Source organism: Psammomys obesus, unplaced genomic scaffold (genome assembly GCF_907164565.1).
Source record: "Psammomys obesus unplaced genomic scaffold, mPsaObe1.curated_primary_1811, whole genome shotgun sequence".
NCBI lineage: Eukaryota > Metazoa > Chordata > Mammalia > Rodentia > Muridae > Psammomys > Psammomys obesus.
In genome coordinates this window covers 22,322,745-22,344,836 of record NW_026596034.1, presented here as the reverse complement: position 1 = coordinate 22,344,836, position 22,092 = coordinate 22,322,745, and the positions used below count along the sequence as shown (strand labels likewise).

Genomic DNA, 22,092 nt, shown 5'->3' with positions numbered 1-22,092 from the left:
ATTTATTTATTTATTTATTTATTTATTTATTTATTTATTTATTTATTTTGTGTGCAATGTTCAGTCTGCATGTATACCTGCATGCCGGAAGAGAGCACCAGATCTCATTATAGATGGTTGTGAGCCACCATGTGGTTGCTAGGAATTGAACTTGGGCTCTCTGGAAGAGCAGCCAGTGCTCTTAACCTCTGAGCCACCTCTCTAGCCCCTAATATTTTGGTTTTTATTGTTGTTTGCTTGTTTGTATGTTTTATTTTTGTCTTTTGTCTTTTGGTCTTACATTGTAGCCCTGGCTAGCCTGAAACTATGTAGACCAGGCTGGCTCTGAGCTTGAAATGGTCTTGCTTCTGCCTCCTAGGTGCTGGGATTTACAGGCATATGATACCAATCAGCCTTTTTCCTTTTTTTTTCCCTCACCGTTGTAAACACTATTGTCATGAACAGTCTGGATGCTTCCTTTAGGGGAGTCCTAGTTGCACCATAAAGAAAGTGACCCCTTTGGCTTTTTTTTTTTTTTTTTTTTTTTTGTTCCAGATGGGTTTTTTTTTACGGCTGTCCTGAAACTAACTGTGTAGACCAGGCTGGCCTCGAACTCAGAGTTCCGTGTGTCTCTGCCTCCCTGAGTGCTGGAATTAAAGGTGTGCGCCACACACCACCCCTCACCAGAGAGGATTTAATAGTCATGTTGGATCACCCTTGTCTCTTTACTCTTACCACTTGGGGGCCCAGTCTTGAGTGCCAGTTTTCTAGGAGTGCTAGATTCTAATAGAAGCAAAGACTCAGTGCAGACCTGTGCTGAGCCACGGAGTCAAGAAACCGGACAAGACACCGATTCTGTACTGGCCTGTTAAAGAGAAAAGCAGTCTGTCCTTTTGGGTGGTTGTGGAGGTTTGCTGTGAGGAAGCTATCCCTGAAGAGCTAGTCTTGACCTGTGTACACTTTCCCCGTTTTAGCTGGTGGCTCCTACTTCATGATTTCCCGCTCACTGGGACCAGAGTTTGGAGGTGCTGTGGGCCTCTGCTTCTATCTGGGAACGACATTTGCAGCAGCCATGTACATCCTAGGGGCCATTGAGATCTTGCTGGTAGGTTGGGCCGAGCCTCCGTCAACCGTAGCTGCGTCCAGTCTCTGTAGACTGTAGAGGCTGTTAGTACTTCGCTCATCCCTGGCCAGGGTCTGGGGTTTTCCAGTGGGAGGTTTCTAGGGAGAAGGATTGCTCAGATCTGTCCCCTGCTTTACACCTGGGCTGGTTTGGGCCAACCAGGGATGAGGACTGGTTGCCTCACTGGGGCCTGGATGTTTCTTCTACCTGAACACTGTTTTGGGCCACGTCAGGTCTGTCAATGTTGGATTGGGCTGAGTGACAGATCTTGATAGTGGTAGTGAGATTGCCTTCTAGCCTTTTGTGGTCCCTGACAAGCTCTGTCTCCCCCAGACTCTGTGCCAGGGTCCTTTAGATCTAGTTCCTCCTTGTCAGTAAGTCAAAGTGAACAGCTTTAGACTGCTACCCGGAGGTCCTTGAGTCCCGTGGGTGCTGTCTCAGACTCAGCCCCCTTCTTACCAATGAATGGCCTAGGCCAATGGGAGAGACGCTTTGTGGGGAGTTCAAGCAACATGAGGAAAGTGACACAGGGTAGCAGATGCCCCCTTGGAGATCCAGAGACGAGATGTTTAGAGACACTGTGGGCCACTGCCAACCAGAAGCCAGGACCTTCTGTCTACATCTTCTGAGTTTTTATTTTCTATCTCTCACATTGCTCTTGTGTTATTTGGAATTCTGTAAGGAAATGTGTCCTTTCTCCCCAGTGCATTGATTTAGTCAACCATGTAATTATATGGGCTTCTGGAGGTTTGTTTTGTTCTGTTTTATTTTCCCATACTATAGCCTTTTGTTGCTCAAACTGTTACTTTTTGGCCATTCCTTCCACAGGCACTATGTCTGTATCTCCTTTTCTTCCTTTCTTTTCCTTTCCTTCCCTTCAGTAGTGCTTCTATTAAACTGTAACATGCATAGCAAGCAATTCATTACCCATTCAAAGTGTATAACTCAGGGGCCAGTGAAACGGCTTAGTGGGTAAAGGCACTTGTTACCAAGCCTGATGACCTGAGTTCAATCCTCAGGACGCACATGGTGGAAGACCTGACTCTTCTAAGTTGTCCTCTGACACACACACCTGCCCTATAGCTCATGCATGTCCTCCACCCACTCAGGGTCAGTGGTGGTATACGCCTTAATCCCAGCATTTGGGAGGCAGACACAGAGGCAGGCCTCTGAGTTTGAGGCTAGCCTGATCTACAAAGTGAGTTCCAGGACAGCCAGAGCTACACAGAACAACCCTGTCTCTAAAAACAAAACCAAACAAAAAAAAAAAAAAAAAAAAAAAATCACGTACAATTCAGGAAGCTGGGGCAGGAGATTATAAGTTTGAAGTCAGTCTGACCTACATAGCAAAACCTGCTCTGTGTGTGTGTGTATGTGTGTGTGTATGGAAGAGGAAGCAGCTGGACATGCAGGTGCCACCGTTAATCTAAGCACTCAAGAGTAGAGACTGGTGGATCTCTGAGTTCAAGGCCAGCGTGGTCTACACAGTGAGCTCTAGGCCAGCCAGGGCTACATAGTGAGATACTGTTAAGACTTGCAAGTTTTTAGTATATCCTTAGGGATGTAAAAATTGCCAGAATCTGTCTAGAACATCTTCATTACTCTAAGAGAAACTTCCTCAGTAATCATTCTCCCTTCTCCCCAGCCCTTACCAGACATTAATCTGTGTTCTCTCTCTGTGGATTAGCTCTTTTGGACATTTTATAGACATGGAATCATACGCTGTTGGTCTTCTGTGACTGCCTTCTTGTAGACACACTTTTAAAAGAAAACCAAAATGACAGGTTTCACTCCCCAAACGGAAGGTTGGAACCGGAGTTTTGTCTTCTTGTTTCAGACCTACATTGCTCCATCAGCTGCCATCTTCCACCCATCAGGCACTCATGACATGTCTAGTGCCACCTTAAACAATATGCGGGTGTATGGGACCGTTTTTTTGACTTTTATGACCCTGGTGGTGTTTGTTGGTGTCAAGTATGTGAACAAATTTGCCTCACTCTTCCTGGCCTGTGTGATCATCTCCATCCTTTCCATTTACGCTGGAGGCATCAAGTCTATTTTTGACCCTCCCTTGTTTCCGTAAGTAACTAGGACATTTGTCCAGCCATTGCATTGACATCCTAAGTCTCTGATGCTCTGTATCCCTCAGATTGCTGGGTGGGATCAAGCTAGGGCTCCACTTGAGCAAGTTCCAGTGTTTCTCTCCCCGCAGGGTGTGCATGCTGGGCAATAGGACCCTGTCCCGGGACCAGTTTGACATCTGTGCCAAGACAATTATGGTGGACAATGAGACAGTGGCCACCCGGCTGTGGAGTTTCTTCTGCCACAGCCCCAACCTTACTGCTGACTCCTGTGACCCCTACTTCCTGCTCAACAATGTGACAGAGATCCCTGGCATACCTGGGGCAGCTGCTGGGGTGCTCCAGGGTGGGTCTTCCCTCCTCCGTCTGCCCTCCTGTCTCCTAAACCTCCCACCCCCAACCCCAGCCCACAGGCTGAGTGGCAAAGCAGAGCACAGAGCTGTCCTTGTGTGCCCAGATTAAGGGTGGAGGGGAAGCTAGGTTTGGCTGCTTTCCCTACTCAGCAGTGTCCTTTTAGCCTGGCTCCTTGTAGCTGAATTTTGGGTGAGCAGAGCCTGTTTGGCCAACATCCCAGGCCTGCAGCAAACCCTATAAAGTTCTGGCATCCCCTCTTCCCTGGCTACCAGCCCCCAGTGCCATGGGGGATGTTTCTGCAAGAGTCATAAAGGGCCTCTGTCTGGGAGGAGTGAGGAGCTCCAGGCTGATGAAGGTTCAGTCACCTTTATCTGTTATAGTTCTGACAGGACACCTTTCTCTCTGGCCAAAGCAGTCCTGTGGCAGACACCAAAGTCACTGTGCTCAGACTGTCCCCAGAATTCCCAGAGCTTCCCTGCATCTGTAGGATCTTGCTAGGCTGCCCCAAACTTCACTGGGGACATCAGTGGTGCTGTAGTGGTAATGCTTCTGCTTCTACAGAGAACCTATGGAGTGCTTACTTGGAGAAGGGTGAGGTCGTGGAGAAGCATGGGCTGCCCTCCACAGACACCCTTGGCCTGAAGGAGAGCCTGTCCCTGTATGTGGTGGCTGACATTGCCACCTCCTTCACTGTGCTGGTTGGCATCTTTTTCCCATCTGTAACAGGTAAGATCTTCATGCACACATACTTAGCCCCATCCCCAAACCCTGAAGAATCCCTGAAGGAACCTTGTCTATTTTTGGAGGCATCATGGCTGGCTCAAACCGCTCCGGGGACCTCCGTGACGCCCAGAAGTCTATCCCAGTAGGGACCATTCTGGCCATTATTACCACTTCACTTGTATGTATCCTTTCCCAGGCTTGATGGGGCAGCTGTCAGATGGTCCCTTCTCTGAACATAAGTTGTCAGGTGCGTGTGGACACACCAGGTCCCCTCACGCACCTGCACATAGTTGAGAATATGCAGGAACACTGCTGTCTGCAGGTCAAGGCTATGACTGTTACTATCACTAGGGTGCAGTATGGGGAGTGAGTTGGGGCTGCAATGCTTCCTTAACACAGTCCAGACTTCAGCAGCGTGATCCTCTTTGGTGCCTGCATTGAGGGCGTAGTGCTCCGAGACAAGTGAGTGAGCCGTGCCCCTCCCTGTCAGCTTTATCTCGCCCTCACTCCAGCCCATCCCTCACCACCCACGGTCCCAACACAACTCAGGCAGTTGACTTCTGGTAACAATCTGTGCAGCCAGGTAGGTCAAGCCCCTCTGGGGGATTTTGCTTCTGAGATGAGTGATTTTAAGCTCAAGGATGAGATAAAGGACAAAAATACAAGGTTAAGGGGCTGACAACTTGTCTCTACTAAAAGCTAAAGCCCTTCCTCTCAGCCTTTCTTCCTGAACCCTGACACCCCTTTACTCTGGGTGGCCCCACCCAGGGCTTGGAGGGCTTCTTACTGGGAACATGGTCTGAGCCTGGCCTCTGCAGGTATGGTGACGGTGTCAGCAGGAACCTGGTGGTGGGCACCTTGGCCTGGCCTTCGCCTTGGGTCATCGTCATTGGCTCTTTCTTCTCGACATGTGGCGCTGGCCTCCAAAGCCTCACCGGGGCACCACGGTTATTGCAAGCCATTGCCAAGGATAACATCATCCCCTTTCTCCGGGTAAGCCCTCCTATACACCCCTCAGCCTTGATGCTCTTGGCTCCTCATCCTGCCATGGGAGAGGCAGATTCAGAGGCAGCATGGCTTGCCTACAGTGGCCCAGGCCTTGGCAGCGATCCAGAAGGAGCTACTCAGAGCTTCTCTGGCCCTGTTTGCTGTTAGCAGTGCTGTTTAGACCCAGAATGCTTGTGGCTTGTCTATGCTTCATCCAAAGCAGTGAGACCCAGAGCAGAGTCAGGTAAACTTGTGATTCCATGAGGATAGGCATGGAGCCAGGACCAGAGGGATGGTGGAAAACAGGTTGCGGCTTGAGGCTGCAGATATGGGTAGTGGCCATGGTAGGAACAGCTCTTTTTCTGGTGCTTGCAGGTGTTTGGCCACGGGAAAGCAAATGGTGAGCCGACGTGGGCACTACTCCTGACAGCGCTCATCGCCGAGCTGGGCATCCTCATCGCCTCCCTTGACATGGTGGCCCCGATTCTGTCCATGTGAGCTGGGGAATAGGCAAGGGGTAGTCTAGGCAAAACCTCCTTGAGGACCCCAGCCCCTCCTAGTGATCCTGTTTGGTGTCTAGGGTGCCATTGGGAAATCAGCTGGGCTAAGTGGAGAGCTAGCACGGCTCCCTAATTTCAGAAGCCAGCCTGGTACATCCATAGAGGCTGAAGAAACCAACAGACCCTAAGCCCCATGGTAGGAGCCTCCCTAGAGCAGAAGGCCGGCAGATGCCCACTCTGAACAGGGCAAACACCTGCTCTGTTGCAAAGCCGTCACTGCCCAAGTTCATCATTTTAAATGTTCTGTAAGCTGAGAAAATGGATGTGCTAATGCTTTTCAGCAGTGGCCAACATGAAACCCAGGGATCCCTGAAGCTTGGGTTCTATATTCACCTCTGCCTAAGTCGGGCTCCTCACCCAATCCTCTCCATGGATGCTGATCAGTTCTGAAGGGTCTATACTTCAATACCCACTCAGCTTATAGTCCTGACTAGGCCGCCTTCCTTCTGAGCAGACTCCAGCCCTGCCCACAGCCAGGCCTGTCACATCTGAGTCTTTGTCTTCCTAGCGCTCCCCACTCCCCAGAGAAGCTCACACCTCAAGCTATTCTTGCCACAGGCATCTTGAGTGGTGTCTCTCTTGCCTAAGCTAGAGGAAGTAGTTCGTCCTTTGTCATGTAGCTCTTGCCGGCAGCCCCTTGTCGGGACTCACTCCCCCACAGGAGTTCCTGCACTCCCCGTATCTCTCTCCTTTCTTTGTCCTTCCTCTTCATCACCGAGGATGGAGTTTGATGCCCTGTCCCTTTAGTCCTCAGAAGGGCTCACACACCCTGCCTTGCCCGTGTTCTGACTCCTACCTACAGCACATCATCCGGTCTCTTATCCTCAGAACAAAACTACATGGTCCTTGCCATGTTTTCCTGACTTACCCCCTGACCTCCAAATGCTTGACCTCCTCCATTCAGCTGGTTGTCTGGGCCACAGGCTTATCTAGCATCTCATCATCTGTGATGCTGAGCATTCCTCAGCATTCCTTGACATTGCCCTATTCCAGCTCTCCACTCATTATTGCTGGACTTTGTCCCTTTATCACCCCCTCTGATGATGAATACTTACACATCCTCTGCCACTTGGCTCTGAGGACATTTCCTTCGTACTACCATCTGCATCAGGCCATGTGGGAGTGAGGAGTGAGTGCCTGGGGGTTAGGAGCCGTGGGGTAACCTGAGGTACCAAGGAAGGTTTTCTACATCAACTGCCTCCCGGTACCACAGGTTCTTTCTGATGTGTTACCTGTTTGTAAACCTGGCGTGTGCTGTGCAGACGCTTCTAAGGACCCCCAACTGGCGGCCCCGATTCAAATACTATCACTGGTGAGTGTCTGCTGGAGTAAGTCCCAGGGCGAGTCCCCTGATACTGTTATTGGGGAAGCCACAAGCCCCATTCTGGAGAAGTTTGAGTTTCCCAGGAAGCCTTTGCTCTTGAAACACTATGAGGAGAGAGATTTTCAGAATGGAGACTTGACCTGCTTCACACATGCTTGTGACTTAGGACCTGTAAGGGCCACCAGGGTATGGGATAAACTATGACCTGGATTCCTGATTCTTACCCTCTCATCTCTGGTCCAGGACATTGTCTTTCCTAGGCATGAGTCTCTGCCTGGCTCTTATGTTTGTCTCCTCCTGGTACTATGCCCTAGTCGCCATGCTCATCGCAGGCATGATCTACAAGTACATCGAGTACCAAGGGTGAGTGAAGGGCTGTTGTCCAGCCTGTTAACGGCTTGTATAGCGCTACAGGTGTCGAGCTGAGCAGTTAGGATGGTTAGTGGTGGCAGGCTGGACCAGCTTTTCTTCTGCAGTTGGTGCTTGGTCTGTGGTTGGGCTGTGACTCGGGGCCTGGCCTTCCTCCAGCCCATGCTCACGTAGAAATCCCTGGGTCAAGGGCTATGAATGTAGCTCAACAGTAAAGTTCTCAGCATGAAAAAGCGGGTGTGAAGAAGAGGAAAGGAAGGGAGGGAGGCAGGGAAATCTTTGGGTGGAAACAGGGGCTCAGTAGCTTGTGGTGGCTGACATCTATAGGGCTGAGAAGGAGTGGGGCGATGGGATTCGCGGCCTGTCCCTGAGCGCTGCACGCTATGCCCTGCTGAGGCTGGAGGAAGGGCCTCCTCACACCAAGAACTGGCGGTAAGTCATGCCCTCTCAGGGTTCTTAGGGAACACTGGGGTGAGGGCTCTGTAGTTCTCTCCAGGAGATTGTGAGAGGTACCCTCTTTCTTGTTGAGCCCGTGCATCTCTGTTACCCACACTTGTCCACATTCTGAGAGAGGCCAGGCCCTTACTTCAGGCTGCCTAACTGTCTGACCACTGCAGGCCTCAGCTCCTGGTACTGCTGAAGCTGGACGAAGACCTTCATGTGAAGTACCCTCGGCTCCTCACCTTTGCCTCCCAGCTTAAGGCCGGGAAGGGCCTGACAATCGTCGGTTCTGTTATTCAGGGCAGCTTTTTGGAGAGCTATGGCGAGGCCCAGGCTGCTGAGCAGGTAATGGCCAGGGGTGGGAAGACAGCTTAGTCAAATCAACATGTCTGGGGAGCCTTGGGCGTAGAGGGGAGGACCTAACCAGTCTTGGCCACTGTCACTGGCCAGATGAACAACACTCTCACCATCTTCAAGCTTGAATAAGTATAATTGTCCAAGTTGAAAGCATGGCCTAGAAAGCATGGCCTATGGGCTGGCAAAACACCTCAGTGGGTACAGACACTCATGTATGTACGTAATGACCTAAGTTTGATTTCCAAATCCTACAAAGTGTCAGTGTCATCTTTTGACTTTCATAGGATATAGTATGCTTGCACTGCGTTCATATTCACACACACACACACACACACACACACACACACACACACAGAAATAAAATAAGGCTCAGAAAACATGACCCGTGTGTAGGCAGCTTGCTCCAAGGTCTCCCTATTAATCCCAGGGTCATGGTAGGGATTCCAGTTGGGGTGGAAACTGGTGGGCCTTGCATTTTGATGCTCTTGTATTCCCCACAGACAATCAAGAACATGATGGAGATTGAGAAAGTAAAAGGCTTCTGCCAGGTAGTGGTGGCCAGCAAGGTTCGAGAGGGACTGGCCCACCTCATCCAGTCTTGCGGCCTGGGCGGCATGAGACATAACTCCGTGGTGCTGGGCTGGCCCTATGGCTGGAGACAGAGTGAGGACCCACGTGCCTGGAAGACCTTTATTGGTGTGTGAGGGTCTGGCGTCTAAGCTGGGCCAGGGGCCAAGGGCCAGGGTTAAAGTGCGGTGGCAGAGACCAGAGGGTCACAGGCTGGCAGTCAGCAGTGCCCCTCCTCCCTAGACACTGTGCGCTGTACCACAGCCGCCCACCTGGCCCTGCTGGTGCCAAAGAACATAGCTTTCTACCCCAGCAACCATGAGCGCTACCTGGAAGGCCACATTGATGTGTGGTGGATCGTGCACGATGGAGGCATGCTTATGCTTCTGCCCTTCCTGCTGCGCCAGCATAAGGTGTGCCAGTTGGTTGGGCATGGGTGAGGGCTGAGGGTAGCGGGGCTCTTGGAAAGGCAGGTGTGACCCAGCTACTCCCATGCTCTGTTGCCACAGGTCTGGAAGAAGTGCCGGATGCGCATTTTCACCGTGGCCCAGATGGACGACAACAGCATCCAGATGAAGAAGGACCTGGCCACCTTCCTGTATCACCTCCGCCTGGAAGCTGAAGTAGAGGTGGTGGAGATGGTGAGCCTGCCCTGCCTGGTCCCTGAGGATCCCCAGGACCATGCAGCCTGGTACTCAAAGCTTCCCCTCTTTCCAGCACAACAGTGACATCTCTGCGTATACCTATGAGCGGACGCTGATGATGGAGCAGCGGTCTCAGATGCTGCGGCAGATGAGGCTGACCAAAACTGAGAGGGATCGAGAGGTGAGTGGCTATCTTGGTTCAGGGTTGGGTAAGGGCCGTGTCATGCCCTTGAGGACGCTGTCTAGTGGAGGTATCAGAGTGACTCACTTAACCAGGCATGGTGGCTCCTATCCATAATCCTAGCACTCAAGAGGCTGAGGCAGATGGATTCCTGTGAGTTTGAGGCTAGCCTGGTCTACTTAGTGAATTCCAGGCCAGCCAAGGCTACATAGTGGGACCCTATCTCAAAAACAAAATAAAACAAAAGGCTTGGCATGGTGGCTGGTGCCTAAAATTCCAGTACTTAGGAGACTGAGGCAAGAGGCCAGCCTGTCTTAAACTAACAAACAAAAAGCCCTCACCTGCTCCTCCTGAACCAGAACCAGCCAGTGCCCATTTCCTAGAGACAGGGTGGTCATGTTGGGCCAGCCAGGCCCTCATTTTCCCAGGGTACCAAGGCTACCTCCTCTGGTTGTCCTCAGGCCCAACTGGTCAAGGACCGGCACTCAGCCCTGAGGCTGGAGAGTCTTTACTCAGATGAGGAGGATGAGTCTGCGGCAGGGGCTGATAAGATCCAGATGACATGGACCAGAGACAAGTACATGACTGAAACCTGGGACCCCAGCCACGCCCCTGACAACTTCCGGGAGCTGGTACACATTAAGCCGTGAGTACAATCTGTGTTGCTGTCTGGAACGGAGGAGTGGGGTCAGGCAGGCTATAGAGAGAGGTGGGGGACAGGGACCCTTTGGCTAGGTAGTCCTCAGAGGCCTGTGGTCGGCTGCTCTGTCTCCAGGGATCAGTCCAATGTGCGGCGTATGCACACTGCTGTAAAGCTCAACGAAGTCATTGTCACACGCTCCCACGATGCCCGCCTGGTCCTACTGAACATGCCTGGCCCCCCTAAGAACAGTGAGGGTGATGAGAACTGTATCCTTTTGTGTAACGGCTGAGTGGGGAGCCGTCCTCTCCTCGGGTGGAAAGTGGCCTTGGTCCTGTGGCTGCCTCCTTGACCTGATACCCTGCAGACATGGAATTCCTTGAAGTGCTAACGGAGGGCCTTGAACGGGTGTTGTTGGTGCGTGGCGGTGGCCGGGAAGTCATCACTATCTATTCCTGAGCCCAGTGGAGTCTTGTGGCCTGGAGTTGGCATGTCTAGGGCAACAGTCCCCAGCCCTGCACCCACTTGCCAGTTCTGCTTCGCCTGACCTTGCTTTGGACCTGCTTTGCTAGGTCTCCAGGGAAACCAAGCTTGGACCTGGCAATGGAAATGGATCCGAGGGCCCATGGGACACTGGGGGATTTAGGGACTTTCCCTTCCATAGCCCAGTGTAGGCCTATCCTGACTAAGGAAGACTGGTGAGGGTTGATGTGGGATTTCAAGTCCCAGACTGGCCCACGATCACTATTTATTGTATATTTATTGTTTGGATATCATCATCAGAGAAGAGGGGAGGGGCAGTAAGAGGGGGAGTTGAGCTGGGCCTGCCTGCAGGAAGTCCTGGCCCAGGCTGCTGTGAGCAGAGACCCTCATCAAGCCAAGTGGGTTGGAGCTGGCCAAGCTGAGCCTGACTTTTTTCAATAAAACATTGTGTACTTCTGGGCCTCCTGCTGCCCCAGCTCTTTTTCCCTGGCGCCAAGGGAAGAAAGAGGGAACTGAACCCAAGCCCAGAGCCAGAGTCCTACAGCTATGCCCCTTCCTGGCCACCCCCATTGGTGGTTCTGTCCCTCCCACTGGCCTTGGGGCCCCTCCCATTCCTGTTCCAGATAAGGCCGGCCCTGGACTGCCTCATCTGGCAGTAGGCACTGGGCTGGAATGGGGCTGCCTGGCTCCCCATGGCAGTGGGTGCTGCTGCTGTTGGGGCTACTGCTCCCTCCCGTCGCCCCCTTCTGGCTCCTCAATGTGCTGTTCCCCCCGCACACCACGCCCAAGGCTGAACTCAGTAACCACACACGGCCTGTCATCCTCGGTAAGCCCCCGCTAGGCCCCCCAATGCATCCGCCAAGACCTTGGGGAGCCTGGGTCCTAGCCCCTGCCAGCAGCAGATGCTGTCAGGGTTCTTTTGCCCCCACCGTTGGCCCTCGTTCCTTGGTAAGGCTTGTCCTACAGACATTTGCCCCTCTCCCCTTCACTGTTGTGTCTCCAAGCTGTCTTCTCCAGGGGTTTGGGGTTGATGTGGTGGTCAGCGAATGGGATGAGGTTTGCCTAACGCCTTGGCCAGAGCAGTACACGCTGTGGCCAGCTCCAGATACATCGGATACTGGGTTAAGCCCCACTACTTCCTTGGCCTCCACCTTACCAAAAACAAGATACTGAGAACTGTATCCTTTTGTGTAATGGCTGACAGTGGGGAGCCATCCTCTCCACTGTCAGCCCAGGGCAGGATAGCAGGAGGTCTAGAAAGGCCTGCCCCCTGTTCTAGGTCCAGCCCCTGTTCCCCCAGACCTATTTGTTCTCTCTTTGGACTTTGGCAATAATGGAAAGCCAAGCTGGATGTTTGCTTTGTGGGGGCAGGGGTCAGTGGCCTTAGTTCCTGCACCTTCCCTGCTGAAGGGAACCCGGAATTTGCAGTACTGGTGGGACAGTAAGAAGTATGATGGAGTGAGAAGTGTCATTAGAACTTTGAGGGGGTGGAGGGGTGGGGTTTTTGGTGGTAGGGTTGGGGGAAGTTGGGGAGAAGCCAAGAAGTTCAGAACAAAAGCTGGTGCCCACAGTGCCTGGCTGCCTGGGGAATCGGCTAGAAGCCAAGCTGGATAAACCAGACGTGGTGAACTGGCTGTGCTACCGCAAGACAGAGGACTTCTTCACCATCTGGCTGGATCTCAACATGTTTCTGCCCCTTGGGGTGGACTGCTGGATTGATAATACCAGGTATGTCCCATGTGCTCTACCCAGCCCCCTGCACATTGCCCCTTTGCTGCTGGCTGCTAAATGTCCCACTGTCCCCAGGGTTGTCTACAACCGAAGCTCTGGGCGCGTGTCCAATGCCCCTGGTGTTGAGATCCGCGTCCCTGGCTTTGGCAAGACCTACTCTGTTGAGTACTTAGATGACAACAAGCTGGCAGGTGTGTGTACTCCGGGAAGGGCAGGGACTCTTGCTGGCCATCAGGCTGGCCCGCAGGTATAATGGACAGAGTCCCCCATGTTGCCGCCTCCCCATAGGTTACATGCAAACACTAGTACAGAATCTGGTTAACAACGGGTATGTTCGGGATGAGACAGTGCGGGCCGCACCCTATGACTGGCGTCTGGAACCCAGTGAGTATTTGCCCGGGATGGGCTGGGGCCAGGATGGGTGGTTCCCAGACCCTAGTGGCCCTGACCTATCTACAATTTTCAGGCCAGCAGGATGACTACTACCAGAAGCTGGCGGGACTGGTGGAGGAGATGTATGCTGTTTATGGGAAGCCCGTGTTTCTTATTGGGCACAGCCTTGGCTGCTTGCATGTGCTCTATTTCTTACTGCGTCAGCCTCAGTCCTGGAAGGACCGCTTCATCGATGGCTTTATCTCTCTTGGGGCTCCATGGGGCGGCTCTATCAAGCCCATGCTGGTCCTGGCCTCAGGTGAGGAGCCTCTTGATCACCGTCCTCTGAGTGGGGTGAGAGGAATGACGTAGATCACAGAGCCTGTGGCTGCAGCCCTGCTCACAGTGCTGCCCAGGGATATTGTCTGTGGGGCATACCCAACGTCCCTTAGGTCCTTGGAAGCAGCACCGTTGGGACATCTCCTTCTAGAGCCTTTAAGTGACGTAGAGGATGTCTACCAACCCCAGATTTGCTCCTTGCAGCTCCAAGTCCTGTATACTCTTGTCTCTGTGTGCAGGGATTTGTTTCATTGAGGACATACTTGCCATAGCCGGGCCAAACCTAGGGTTCCCTTTGCTTTTGTTGTTGTTGTTGTTTTGTTTTTAGAAGCATACCCAAGAACCCAGTACTAGTACAGCTACCACTCACTGAGCACCACTATCCTGGGCACAGCACACAGCAAGGCTTAGCCTTCACTGTGGAAGTTCAGTTTAGTGAGTAAATCACCAGACTGTATCACTGAGTATAAAACAGACACCATCTGCTTCTCCAGAAATGCAATCCTGTGACCACTGTGCATCGTAGAGCGTAAGCCCACTTAGGGCCTGAGGAAGAATAGCCAACACACACACCTCATTCTCTTCAACTGCCCTTCTTTCCTTACACTCTGTTTGAGGCCTTAAAGCGCTGGCTTATAGAAATACCAACATAGCCTCTTATTAAATAAACCTATTTAGCATTTAACTGAACACCAGGCCTGCTCTGGTCTGTGTCCTGAAATCAAGGTCTAGATGGGGCAGAAACAAGTTTGAGCTCTTCCCAGGCAAAATGTGGGGCCTGGCCCAGCTCTCTGCCCCGTCTTGCTCTGCACCCACAGGTAACAACCAGGGCATCCCGATCATGTCCAGCATCAAACTGAGAGAGGAACAACGCATCACCACGACCTCCCCCTGGATGTTCCCAGCCCACAATGTGTGGCCTGAAGACCATGTGTTCATTTCCACGCCAGACTTCAACTACACGGGCCAAGACTTCGAGCGTTTTTTTTCAGATCTGCATTTTGAGGAGGGCTGGTACATGTGGCTTCAGTCTCGTGACCTCCTGGCAGGCCTTCCAGCACCTGGTGTAGAGGTATATTGTCTGTACGGCGTCGGTCTGCCCACACCCCACACCTACATCTATGACCACAACTTCCCCTACAAAGACCCGGTGGCTGCACTCTACGAAGATGGCGATGACACTGTAGCCACGCGCAGCACCGAGCTCTGTGGCCGGTGGCAGGGCCGCCAGTCACAGCCTGTTCACTTGCTGCCCATGAATGGGACGGAACATCTCAACATGGTCTTCAGTAATAAGACACTGGAACATATCAATGCCATCCTGCTGGGTGCCTACCGTCACGGCACTCCCCCAGCTCCCAGCCCGGGGCCCCCACCCCCTGAATAAAGACCTTTGCTGTTCTGAGTCCTGTGTGTAGTGGGTTAAGGGAAGTCACTACTAGATTCCTTAGATTCTTAGGTCCCCCTGGGCTCCGGGGAACAGGAGGTTAGATGGGGTTTGGTGAGACTGAACTAAATGAACAATACAGTTTAAAATATGGTGGCTGGGGCCGGAGATCTGTTAAGAATGGTATGAAAAATAAAGATTAGGGACTGGAGAAATGGCTCAGCAGTTAGGAACACTGGCTGTTCTTCCAGATGAACAGGTTCAACACACAGCACCCACATGGCAGCTCAAAACTGTAACTCTGGTTGCAGGGGTTGGCACCTTCACAGATCTGCATTCAGGCAAAACACCAATGCACATAAAAAGAAAAGATTAGCGCCGGGTGGTGGCGGCACATGCCTTTCATCTCTTCATCTAGGCCAGCGTTTTCTAGCCAGCAAGTTCCAGGACAGCCAGGGCTCCATGGAAAAACCCTGTCTCAATGGAGTCCCTCACAAAAAAAAAGTTTAGGATCTTAAGGAATGACAATTCATCTAAAGAAAGCTTAATTTGGGGTTTGAGAGGTAGCTCAGACAGTAAGAGCATTTGTTGCACTTAGAGGACCTGAGTTTGGTTCCCAATACCCATATGGTATCTCACGACCATCTGTAACTTCAATTCCAGGAAATCTGATGCCCTCTTCTGACCTTAGTGGGCACCTGGCATGCACGTGACATTCACTCATATACATATATATATATCTGAGTGGGTTTTTTGTTTGTTTTGAGACAAGGTTTCTCCGTCCTGAAACTGTAGACAGGCTGGCCTCGAATTCTGAGATATCCCATCTCTGCCTCCAGAGTCCTGCCTAGGTTTAAAGGCGTCCATCACCACCACCTGGCAATTTATACTTTAGCGTTATGAGTGTTTTGTCTGTATATATGTGTTTACAGTACTCTTGGGGGTGTCAGATGAAGTGGGGATGGAGGAACTAAAGAGCACCATGGAAGACCTGGCAAGGGGTACAATATCCTCTTCCTCTAGCTACCTGGGGCTAGAAGCAAAGATGAAAGTGAAAGAAGATAAACAAAGCGACCAGCAGCTTCTAAACTGGGGTGGAGGTGAAAGCGAAAGTGGGAAGCGTCCTGTACAACCCCACAGAAGCTGAGACAAACGCCTTTCTGCTGCCCCTTTGCTTCACTCTTTTCTTCCTCTGATCCACCCATCGACCCCCGGAGCTCAATCGGCCTCCCTGCCCTGAGATGCTGAAGCAGGCAGTGGAACACACAGGAGGCTTCTCTTTCGAGAACTGCCAGAGGTAAAGGGGAAGTGGAGTTCTAATCGCAAACTGCTGGTGCTCGACTGTAGGCCTTGTTTTACTGGAAGAAGTGTATGTGTGTGTGTGTGTGTGGGGGGGGTGTCTTTATGTTGGATGACCAAGAAGGGGTTTAACCCAGGAAATAAGGAAAGTAGACATGGGTTCAAAAGCCCTTCATTAGAGGCTGAACTGGAACGTGAGTCACCCCAATGTTTCTAGGAATGCGTCCTTGGAACATGTCTTCCCGGGCTTTCGGGTCCCTCATGCACGCAAGACGGGGACTACCATCGCGGGACTTGTGTTCCGAGTGAGGAGGGCAATCGGTCTGGGAGGGCTCAAATGGCAGCCACTGCGAAAAAGATCGGGTGGGCATTCAGGCTGGGCTTTTCCTCTGCAGGATGGAGTCATTCTGGGCGCAGACACGCGGGCCACTAACGATTCGGTCGTGGCGGACAAAAGCTGCGAGAAGATCCACTTCATCGCCCCCAAAATCTAGTAAGAACCCCCCAGGCCAGTCTCCACACTCAAGTAAAAGCTGCACTGTCGCTCAAGCCCTACTCTGTCCCTGCACGTCCCCGTTCACACCCACCATCCCTCTTCCCTCAGCTGCGGTGGGGCTGGAGTAGCTGCGGACACTGAGATGACCACGCGGATGGCAGCTTCCAAGATGGAGCTACATGCGCTATCCACAGGCCGTGAGCCTCGGGTGGCCACGGTCACCCGTGTCCTGCGCCAGATGCTCTTCCGGTAAGGAAGTGGGGTTAAGATGACCCCTGTAGGCGTGATTTGCAGGTGAGTGGAGTTGACAGGAGGTGGGACCGAAGAAAACGCCAGGCCGCGAACAGCAAAAAAATCAGAGAAGCCCGGCAGGCCGGACAGAAGCTGAGTTCCGGATGCGAGGCCACAGGAAGGGGTGGGACTCAAGCCGAGAAGAGAGAGTGGGCGGGACCTGGGTCCAGCCGGCAGTAACCCCGCCCACTGCTCCCCAGGTACCAAGGCTACGTGGGAGCATCACTGATCATGGGCGGGGTTGATCTGAACGGACCGCAACTCTATAGCGTGCACCCCCATGGCTCCTACAGCCAGCTGCCCTTTACGGCCCTTGGTGAGCGCTTCCACACTTTGGCCACGGATTCTGCCCTGCAGCCCTACCTTCAAGGTTTGTACCCCAGGTGGAGCAACTAAAACTCACTTCAGATGCCCCTTCCCACTTGCAGGCTCTGGACAGGATGCAGCCATAGCACTGCTGGAGGACCGGTTCCAGCCAAACATGACGGTGAGCGACTTCTGCCCATGACTTCATGCTCACTGGTGAGGGGTGCCGGAAAAGCCCTGGCCAAGTATAGAAACAAGGAAGGCTTGTAGGAGTGAAGGTGACGACCGAGTAGGGACCGAGTAATGCTGAAGAAGTGAGGTCCAGACAGTAACCAAGCTTAGACCGCAGTAACCAAGCTGACACTCCCAAAGGATCACGAACTGAAGGGAGACGTAAAGGCCAGTGGGGTTCTATATGAGGCTTGAGGTCTGGACTTCGGAGTGGGATAGAACTAGATGACTATCCGCTTCAGAGATAACCAACATCCAGAGAAACACGGTGACAGAAGACTAGATTGGTGGGTGTTAAGAGTGCGGGGCGGGGGGGGGGGGGGGGGCTGAAAGTGTAAACAACACTGAGAAGCTTGTACAGAGGATAGTGGGTGGAGGGAACACAGTTTCTGGGAGAGAGACAGAAGCTAAGGGACTGGAAGGTTGAATGGAAGGAGAGAAAGGAGGCTGAACTTACACAAATAGCAAATTGTCTAGGCTTCAAGACAACAAAGGCCCCAGGTTAGAGTAAGGTAGCACTAGTTCGATTTAACCTCATTTACACTACCACAGCTGGAGGCTGCACAAGAGCTGTTGGTGGAAGCCATCACTGCAGGGATCCTGGGTGACCTGGGCTCCGGAGGCAGTGTGGATGCGTGTGTGATCACTGCAGCCGGTGCCAAGATGCTGAGAACATTGAGCTCACCCACAGAGCCTGTGCAGAGGTAGGAGCAGGGAAGGGGGGGGCTATAGAGGGGAACTGTGGTCTTAGCAAGAGCTGCAAATAGGGGGTCTGCCAGAACAGGACAGGCTGCATTCTGAAAGGCTGGCCCTCCTCCCTTCTAGAGCTGGCCGTTATCGATTTGCTCCTGGAACCACAGCTGTCCTGACCCAGGAAGTGAGACCCCTGAACCTGGAGCTCCTGGAGGAAACTGTGCAGGCCATGGAGGTGGAATAAAGTGGCCTGGGAGTTAAAGCTTGGAACAAGGGGGAATAAATCCAGGAAATACAAACACTTAAACAGAAACCCGTGTCTTTCTTGAGAGGAGTGGGCCAAGCAGCCATATGTATGAGCTTTGTGCCTGAGGTGTCTATGTAAGGAGCACAAATCTAGTTCCTGGCCTGATGTGCTCTTCATCATCACTTCTGGGATCTGTCCATCCAGAATCCCAACCCTAGCCAGCACTATAGGCTTTGAGACAGAAAGCTATATACTGTCATCCCCAAACCTAGTTCCATAAGGTAGAAGCTTACCCCATCAATAACCTTTCTTGTAAGACCCCACAGACAACCCCCACTCATAGCCTTTCCCTGGCTTATCAGTGATTGTTAGGTCTACCCTGGACCTTCGGGGGGCTAAAGGGTAAGTTCTCGCCAGGCACCCCTTCACCTACCTACAGTGCCTCTATTTATGACACCCCTCAGATGAGGAGGCCTGGTGGGGCCCCTGGTGAAGAGCTGGGCCTTGTCAGCACCTGAGGCACTGTGAGTGTGGAGACTGGCTCTAGGTCCTCTGGGCTAACGGGTTGTGGATTCATGGGCAAAGATGACATGTTTAACCGGAAACTTTTGCTAAGCGCCTACTGGGTGCTAGGCCCACTGGGTGCTGGTAGGAACATCCCATCAGAGTAGCTAAGCTCCACCAGGGCTTCAGGACTGAGAAGGTATGTTCTCCAAAGAGATCCTCCTCCAGGCTGGACACCCTTGGCCCTTGATTGTGTGTGCCACCTAAGACTTTGTTATGAAAAATTATATATACAACACTGAAGTTAAAGGAACTGTTCAGTAAAACATCCATTTGTCCACCCGCTTTTATAACTCGAATTGTGTTATATCTAATCTTGTGTCTATCCATTCCTTTATTCATGCATTCACCTGTTTCACACACACACACATATACCCTATTTTTTCAGACAGGGTTTCTTTTCTCTGTGTAGCCCTGGCTGTCTTGGACTCACTTTGTAGACCAGGCTGGCCTCAAACTCCCAGATATCTGCCTGTCTCTGCCTCCCTGAGTGCTGGGATTACAGGAGTGTGCCACCTCGCCCAGCTTTCACCTGTTTCACTTTTTAGACTGAGGTATTCCTGAGCCAGTCAAAGCCTTTGATGCCCTACAAAAATTCAGGCCAACTTACCTGTCGCAACTCTATGCACAGAAGCACCTGTTCTCCTCTCGTGCTCAGCCTCAATAACGTGCTGTGGACAGATCTGGCCCATGACAATCTGAGGTCTAGAAATAGACTTCGTGGCTGTCACTCTTCTGCTACCAACTTCAGGCCAGGGTCTCTTAGTCACTGAGGGCTCACTCACACCGGAATGTTTCCTTAGAGGTTTGGGTCCACCTCCCCTCCCCTTGCGCTGATAAGAGAATCAGCCTCCATGGGCAAACCTCTGTCTCCTGTCCCACACTGAGGTGAACGCCAACCTGTTAGGATTCACAACCTGCCAGATCCTCAATCCCTGGCCTTCGCAGCAGTGGTGGCCATGGCCATTCTTTCCATCAGTCACGACAGCCCTACGTTCTGAGCAGGCTCCTCTATCCAGCACTCCTGATAGCCCTGGGAAGTTTCGTAGGTCTTGGCTACCAGGTTGACACTTTAGACCTAGTTCAGCCATATGTCCTTGGTATTCAGTGGCCAACACTTGGGATAGGAGGTGGTTTAGAAAGCCAATGGGAAGCCAAGGCTTGGGGAGGTGGAGGTGAGAGCCTCACACCTGGGTACTTGATAATTCCAAGAACTTTGGCCAGAGAAAATATCTCTTAAGCAGGTGTGGGGCTATGATAAGACAACATAGCTGGCCTGGTGTCAGGCCCAAGACTTCTGCACCAAGGACAAGGATACCCATAAATAAAGCCAGGCCACTCTCAACCTCATTCATTACTGTCCACAATGCTACTGCTCGGCCTAACCCTTGGCCTGGTCCTCCTTGGCTCTTCTTGGGGTAAGTGGGCTGGGACCAACCTTAGCTGAACAACCAAGGACAACCTAGCTCCCAGCTCCTGTTCAGGGGCTCAGAGAAGGGGCCAGGCTGGCTAGAAGAGAAATAGACAGGGCAGGCACAGGGAAACTGATGTACCTAGGCTAAGGAAAGGGCCTTCGGGGCTGGGAGTGGGGGAAGAGCCAGAGACCACTTTTACAAGTGAGACAGGAGCTTGAGCCAGACCTGAGAAGGCTCAGGAAAACATGAAAGATGTGTATAGACTAGTCAAGGCTTTCTGGCTACATGGCAGGCTACTCAGGCCTCGAAGAACAGAGGGCTGAGGGGATGACACCAGGAATCAGGGAGAAAGTGGCCTGAAGAACATTAGCATGGCGTGGCTTGTAACTTGGCGGCATGCGTAGGACTTGAAGGTTGGTAGGTAGTTGTGCATGCCTAAAAGGCACTCAAGGGAAGGGATTTGGCTCCCTCCAGAATATATAGCTTGGGGGCACAGAATAAGAACACAGGAAGAGGTAGGCTGGTATGTGTGGATCCTTACCAGCCCTTTGTCCAGGCTGTGGTGTTCCTGCCATCACACCTGTGCTGAGCTACAGCCAGAGGATTGTCAATGGAGTAAACGCGGTGCCAGGCTCCTGGCCCTGGCAGGTGTCTCTGCAGGTACAAGCCTTAAGGATGGGTCAGAGTCCTGGGTGCTTTATGCCTAGGGCTAACTTAAACCCATTCACATATCTGATTTTTAACCCTAGGATAGAAATGGCTTCCACTTCTGTGGCGGTTCCCTGATCAGCCCGAACTGGGTAGTCACTGCTGCCCACTGCCAAGTCACGTGAGTGTATTCCACTTGCTCTGCCCAATCCATCTTTTCTCTCTTCCTTCTCTTGGATGCTCCTCTGAACCCCCCCTTGCAGCTACCCATTCCCATTTTCCTTGCAGACCTAGACAACACTTGGTCATTTTGGGAGAATACGACCGATCTTCCAATGCTGAACCTGTGCAGGTGATATCCATCTCAAAGGTGAGTACCCGGCTGCAGTTGCAGTAAGGCAAAACAGGCTTCACTTGCTATAGACGCAGAAATTCAAGCATGCCGTGACCTAGCCACCTCAGCATTGACCCCAGGTGCCTATGTCCACTCCAGCTTTACATGGCTCTTTACTGTCTCCACAGGCCATTACACACCCTAGCTGGAACCCTACCACCATGAACAATGATGTGACACTCCTGAAGCTTGCCTCACCAGCCCGGTACACAGCACAAATCTCCCCAGTCTGCCTGGCTTCCTCAAATGAGGCACTGCCTGACGGCCTCACATGCGTCACTACTGGTTGGGGCCAAATCAGTACTGTGGGTAAGAACATGGGTAAGAGGGAGGGGAGATGGGAATAAGCATCCTGGGTCAACCTAACCACCTTCTCTGACCCACAGGCAACGTGACACCGGCCCGCCTGCAGCAGGTAGTTCTACCCCTGGTCACTGTGAATCGGTGTCGGCAGTACTGGGGTTCACGTATCACGGAGTCCATGATTTGTGCAGGTGGCTCAGGAGCCTCTTCGTGTTACGTAAGTACGGCACCCTGTCCCCTGCATGGTCCCATGGTATACTTCCCCAAGCTGCCACCTGACTCTTCCCCTTCTCTTCCCTTTCAGGGTGACTCAGGAGGCCCTCTTGTCTGCAAGAAAGGAAACACCTGGGTACTTATTGGTGTTGTCTCCTGGGGCACAGAGAACTGCAACGTGCAAGCACCAGCCATGTATGCTCGGGTCAGCAAGTTCAACACCTGGATCAAACAAGTCATGGCCTACAACTAAAGTGTCCACAGATCCTTTCCCCCGTCCAGTAAAGACACCAGACTCAGTTCTCTTCCATACCCTTGTCTTTCATCCTGGCTTAGCAGGAAGAAGAGGC

At 52.2% G+C, this 22,092-nt stretch overlaps 4 protein-coding genes across 5 annotated transcripts in view; all 4 read left to right on the top strand.

The window, feature by feature from the left end:
- Positions 1 to 11,275, top strand: part of Slc12a4 (solute carrier family 12 member 4) — a 23,002-nt gene extending 11,727 nt beyond the window's left edge. For both annotated transcript variants that reach the window (XM_055620770.1, XM_055620769.1), the window contains exons 6-24: positions 954 to 1,084; positions 2,940 to 3,181; positions 3,315 to 3,529; positions 4,099 to 4,263; positions 4,344 to 4,442; positions 4,665 to 4,722; positions 5,079 to 5,253; positions 5,623 to 5,741; positions 7,021 to 7,119; positions 7,375 to 7,494; positions 7,828 to 7,932; positions 8,118 to 8,286; positions 8,799 to 8,994; positions 9,109 to 9,278; positions 9,375 to 9,506; positions 9,583 to 9,690; positions 10,152 to 10,336; positions 10,466 to 10,599; positions 10,698 to 11,275. In XM_055620770.1, the coding sequence (XP_055476745.1) occupies positions 954 to 1,084; positions 2,940 to 3,181; positions 3,315 to 3,529; positions 4,099 to 4,263; positions 4,344 to 4,442; positions 4,665 to 4,722; positions 5,079 to 5,253; positions 5,623 to 5,741; positions 7,021 to 7,119; positions 7,375 to 7,494; positions 7,828 to 7,932; positions 8,118 to 8,286; positions 8,799 to 8,994; positions 9,109 to 9,278; positions 9,375 to 9,506; positions 9,583 to 9,690; positions 10,152 to 10,336; positions 10,466 to 10,599; positions 10,698 to 10,789 (2,714 nt within the window). In that variant the 3' untranslated portion in view covers positions 10,790 to 11,275. The remainder of the gene's footprint in view (positions 1 to 953; positions 1,085 to 2,939; positions 3,182 to 3,314; positions 3,530 to 4,098; positions 4,264 to 4,343; positions 4,443 to 4,664; positions 4,723 to 5,078; positions 5,254 to 5,622; positions 5,742 to 7,020; positions 7,120 to 7,374; positions 7,495 to 7,827; positions 7,933 to 8,117; positions 8,287 to 8,798; positions 8,995 to 9,108; positions 9,279 to 9,374; positions 9,507 to 9,582; positions 9,691 to 10,151; positions 10,337 to 10,465; positions 10,600 to 10,697) is intronic.
- Positions 11,276 to 11,469: 194 nt separating this feature from the next.
- On the top strand, positions 11,470 to 14,660 carry Lcat (lecithin-cholesterol acyltransferase). Its single transcript, XM_055620771.1, has 6 exons — positions 11,470 to 11,639; positions 12,385 to 12,541; positions 12,620 to 12,735; positions 12,833 to 12,928; positions 13,011 to 13,235; positions 14,074 to 14,660. The coding sequence occupies exons 1-6, from the start codon at positions 11,486 to 11,488 to the stop codon at positions 14,640 to 14,642; spliced, it is 1,317 nt and encodes a 438-aa protein (XP_055476746.1). The 5' UTR covers positions 11,470 to 11,485; the 3' UTR covers positions 14,643 to 14,660.
- Positions 14,661 to 15,731: 1,071 nt separating this feature from the next.
- Positions 15,732 to 18,259, top strand: Psmb10 (proteasome 20S subunit beta 10). Its single transcript, XM_055620772.1, has 8 exons — positions 15,732 to 15,939; positions 16,159 to 16,246; positions 16,337 to 16,434; positions 16,546 to 16,686; positions 16,929 to 17,044; positions 17,157 to 17,215; positions 17,818 to 17,969; positions 18,091 to 18,259. Exons 1-8 carry the CDS (start codon positions 15,884 to 15,886, stop codon positions 18,200 to 18,202), a joined length of 822 nt encoding a protein of 273 aa, XP_055476747.1. The 5' UTR covers positions 15,732 to 15,883; the 3' UTR covers positions 18,203 to 18,259.
- Positions 18,260 to 20,100: 1,841 nt separating this feature from the next.
- Positions 20,101 to 22,052, top strand: Ctrl (chymotrypsin like). The gene is made up of 7 exons (XM_055621498.1): positions 20,101 to 20,187; positions 20,741 to 20,844; positions 20,934 to 21,013; positions 21,121 to 21,202; positions 21,355 to 21,535; positions 21,613 to 21,746; positions 21,834 to 22,052. The coding sequence occupies exons 1-7, from the start codon at positions 20,136 to 20,138 to the stop codon at positions 21,993 to 21,995; spliced, it is 795 nt and encodes a 264-aa protein (XP_055477473.1). The 5' UTR covers positions 20,101 to 20,135; the 3' UTR covers positions 21,996 to 22,052.
- The last annotated feature ends 40 nt before the right edge of the window (positions 22,053 to 22,092 follow it).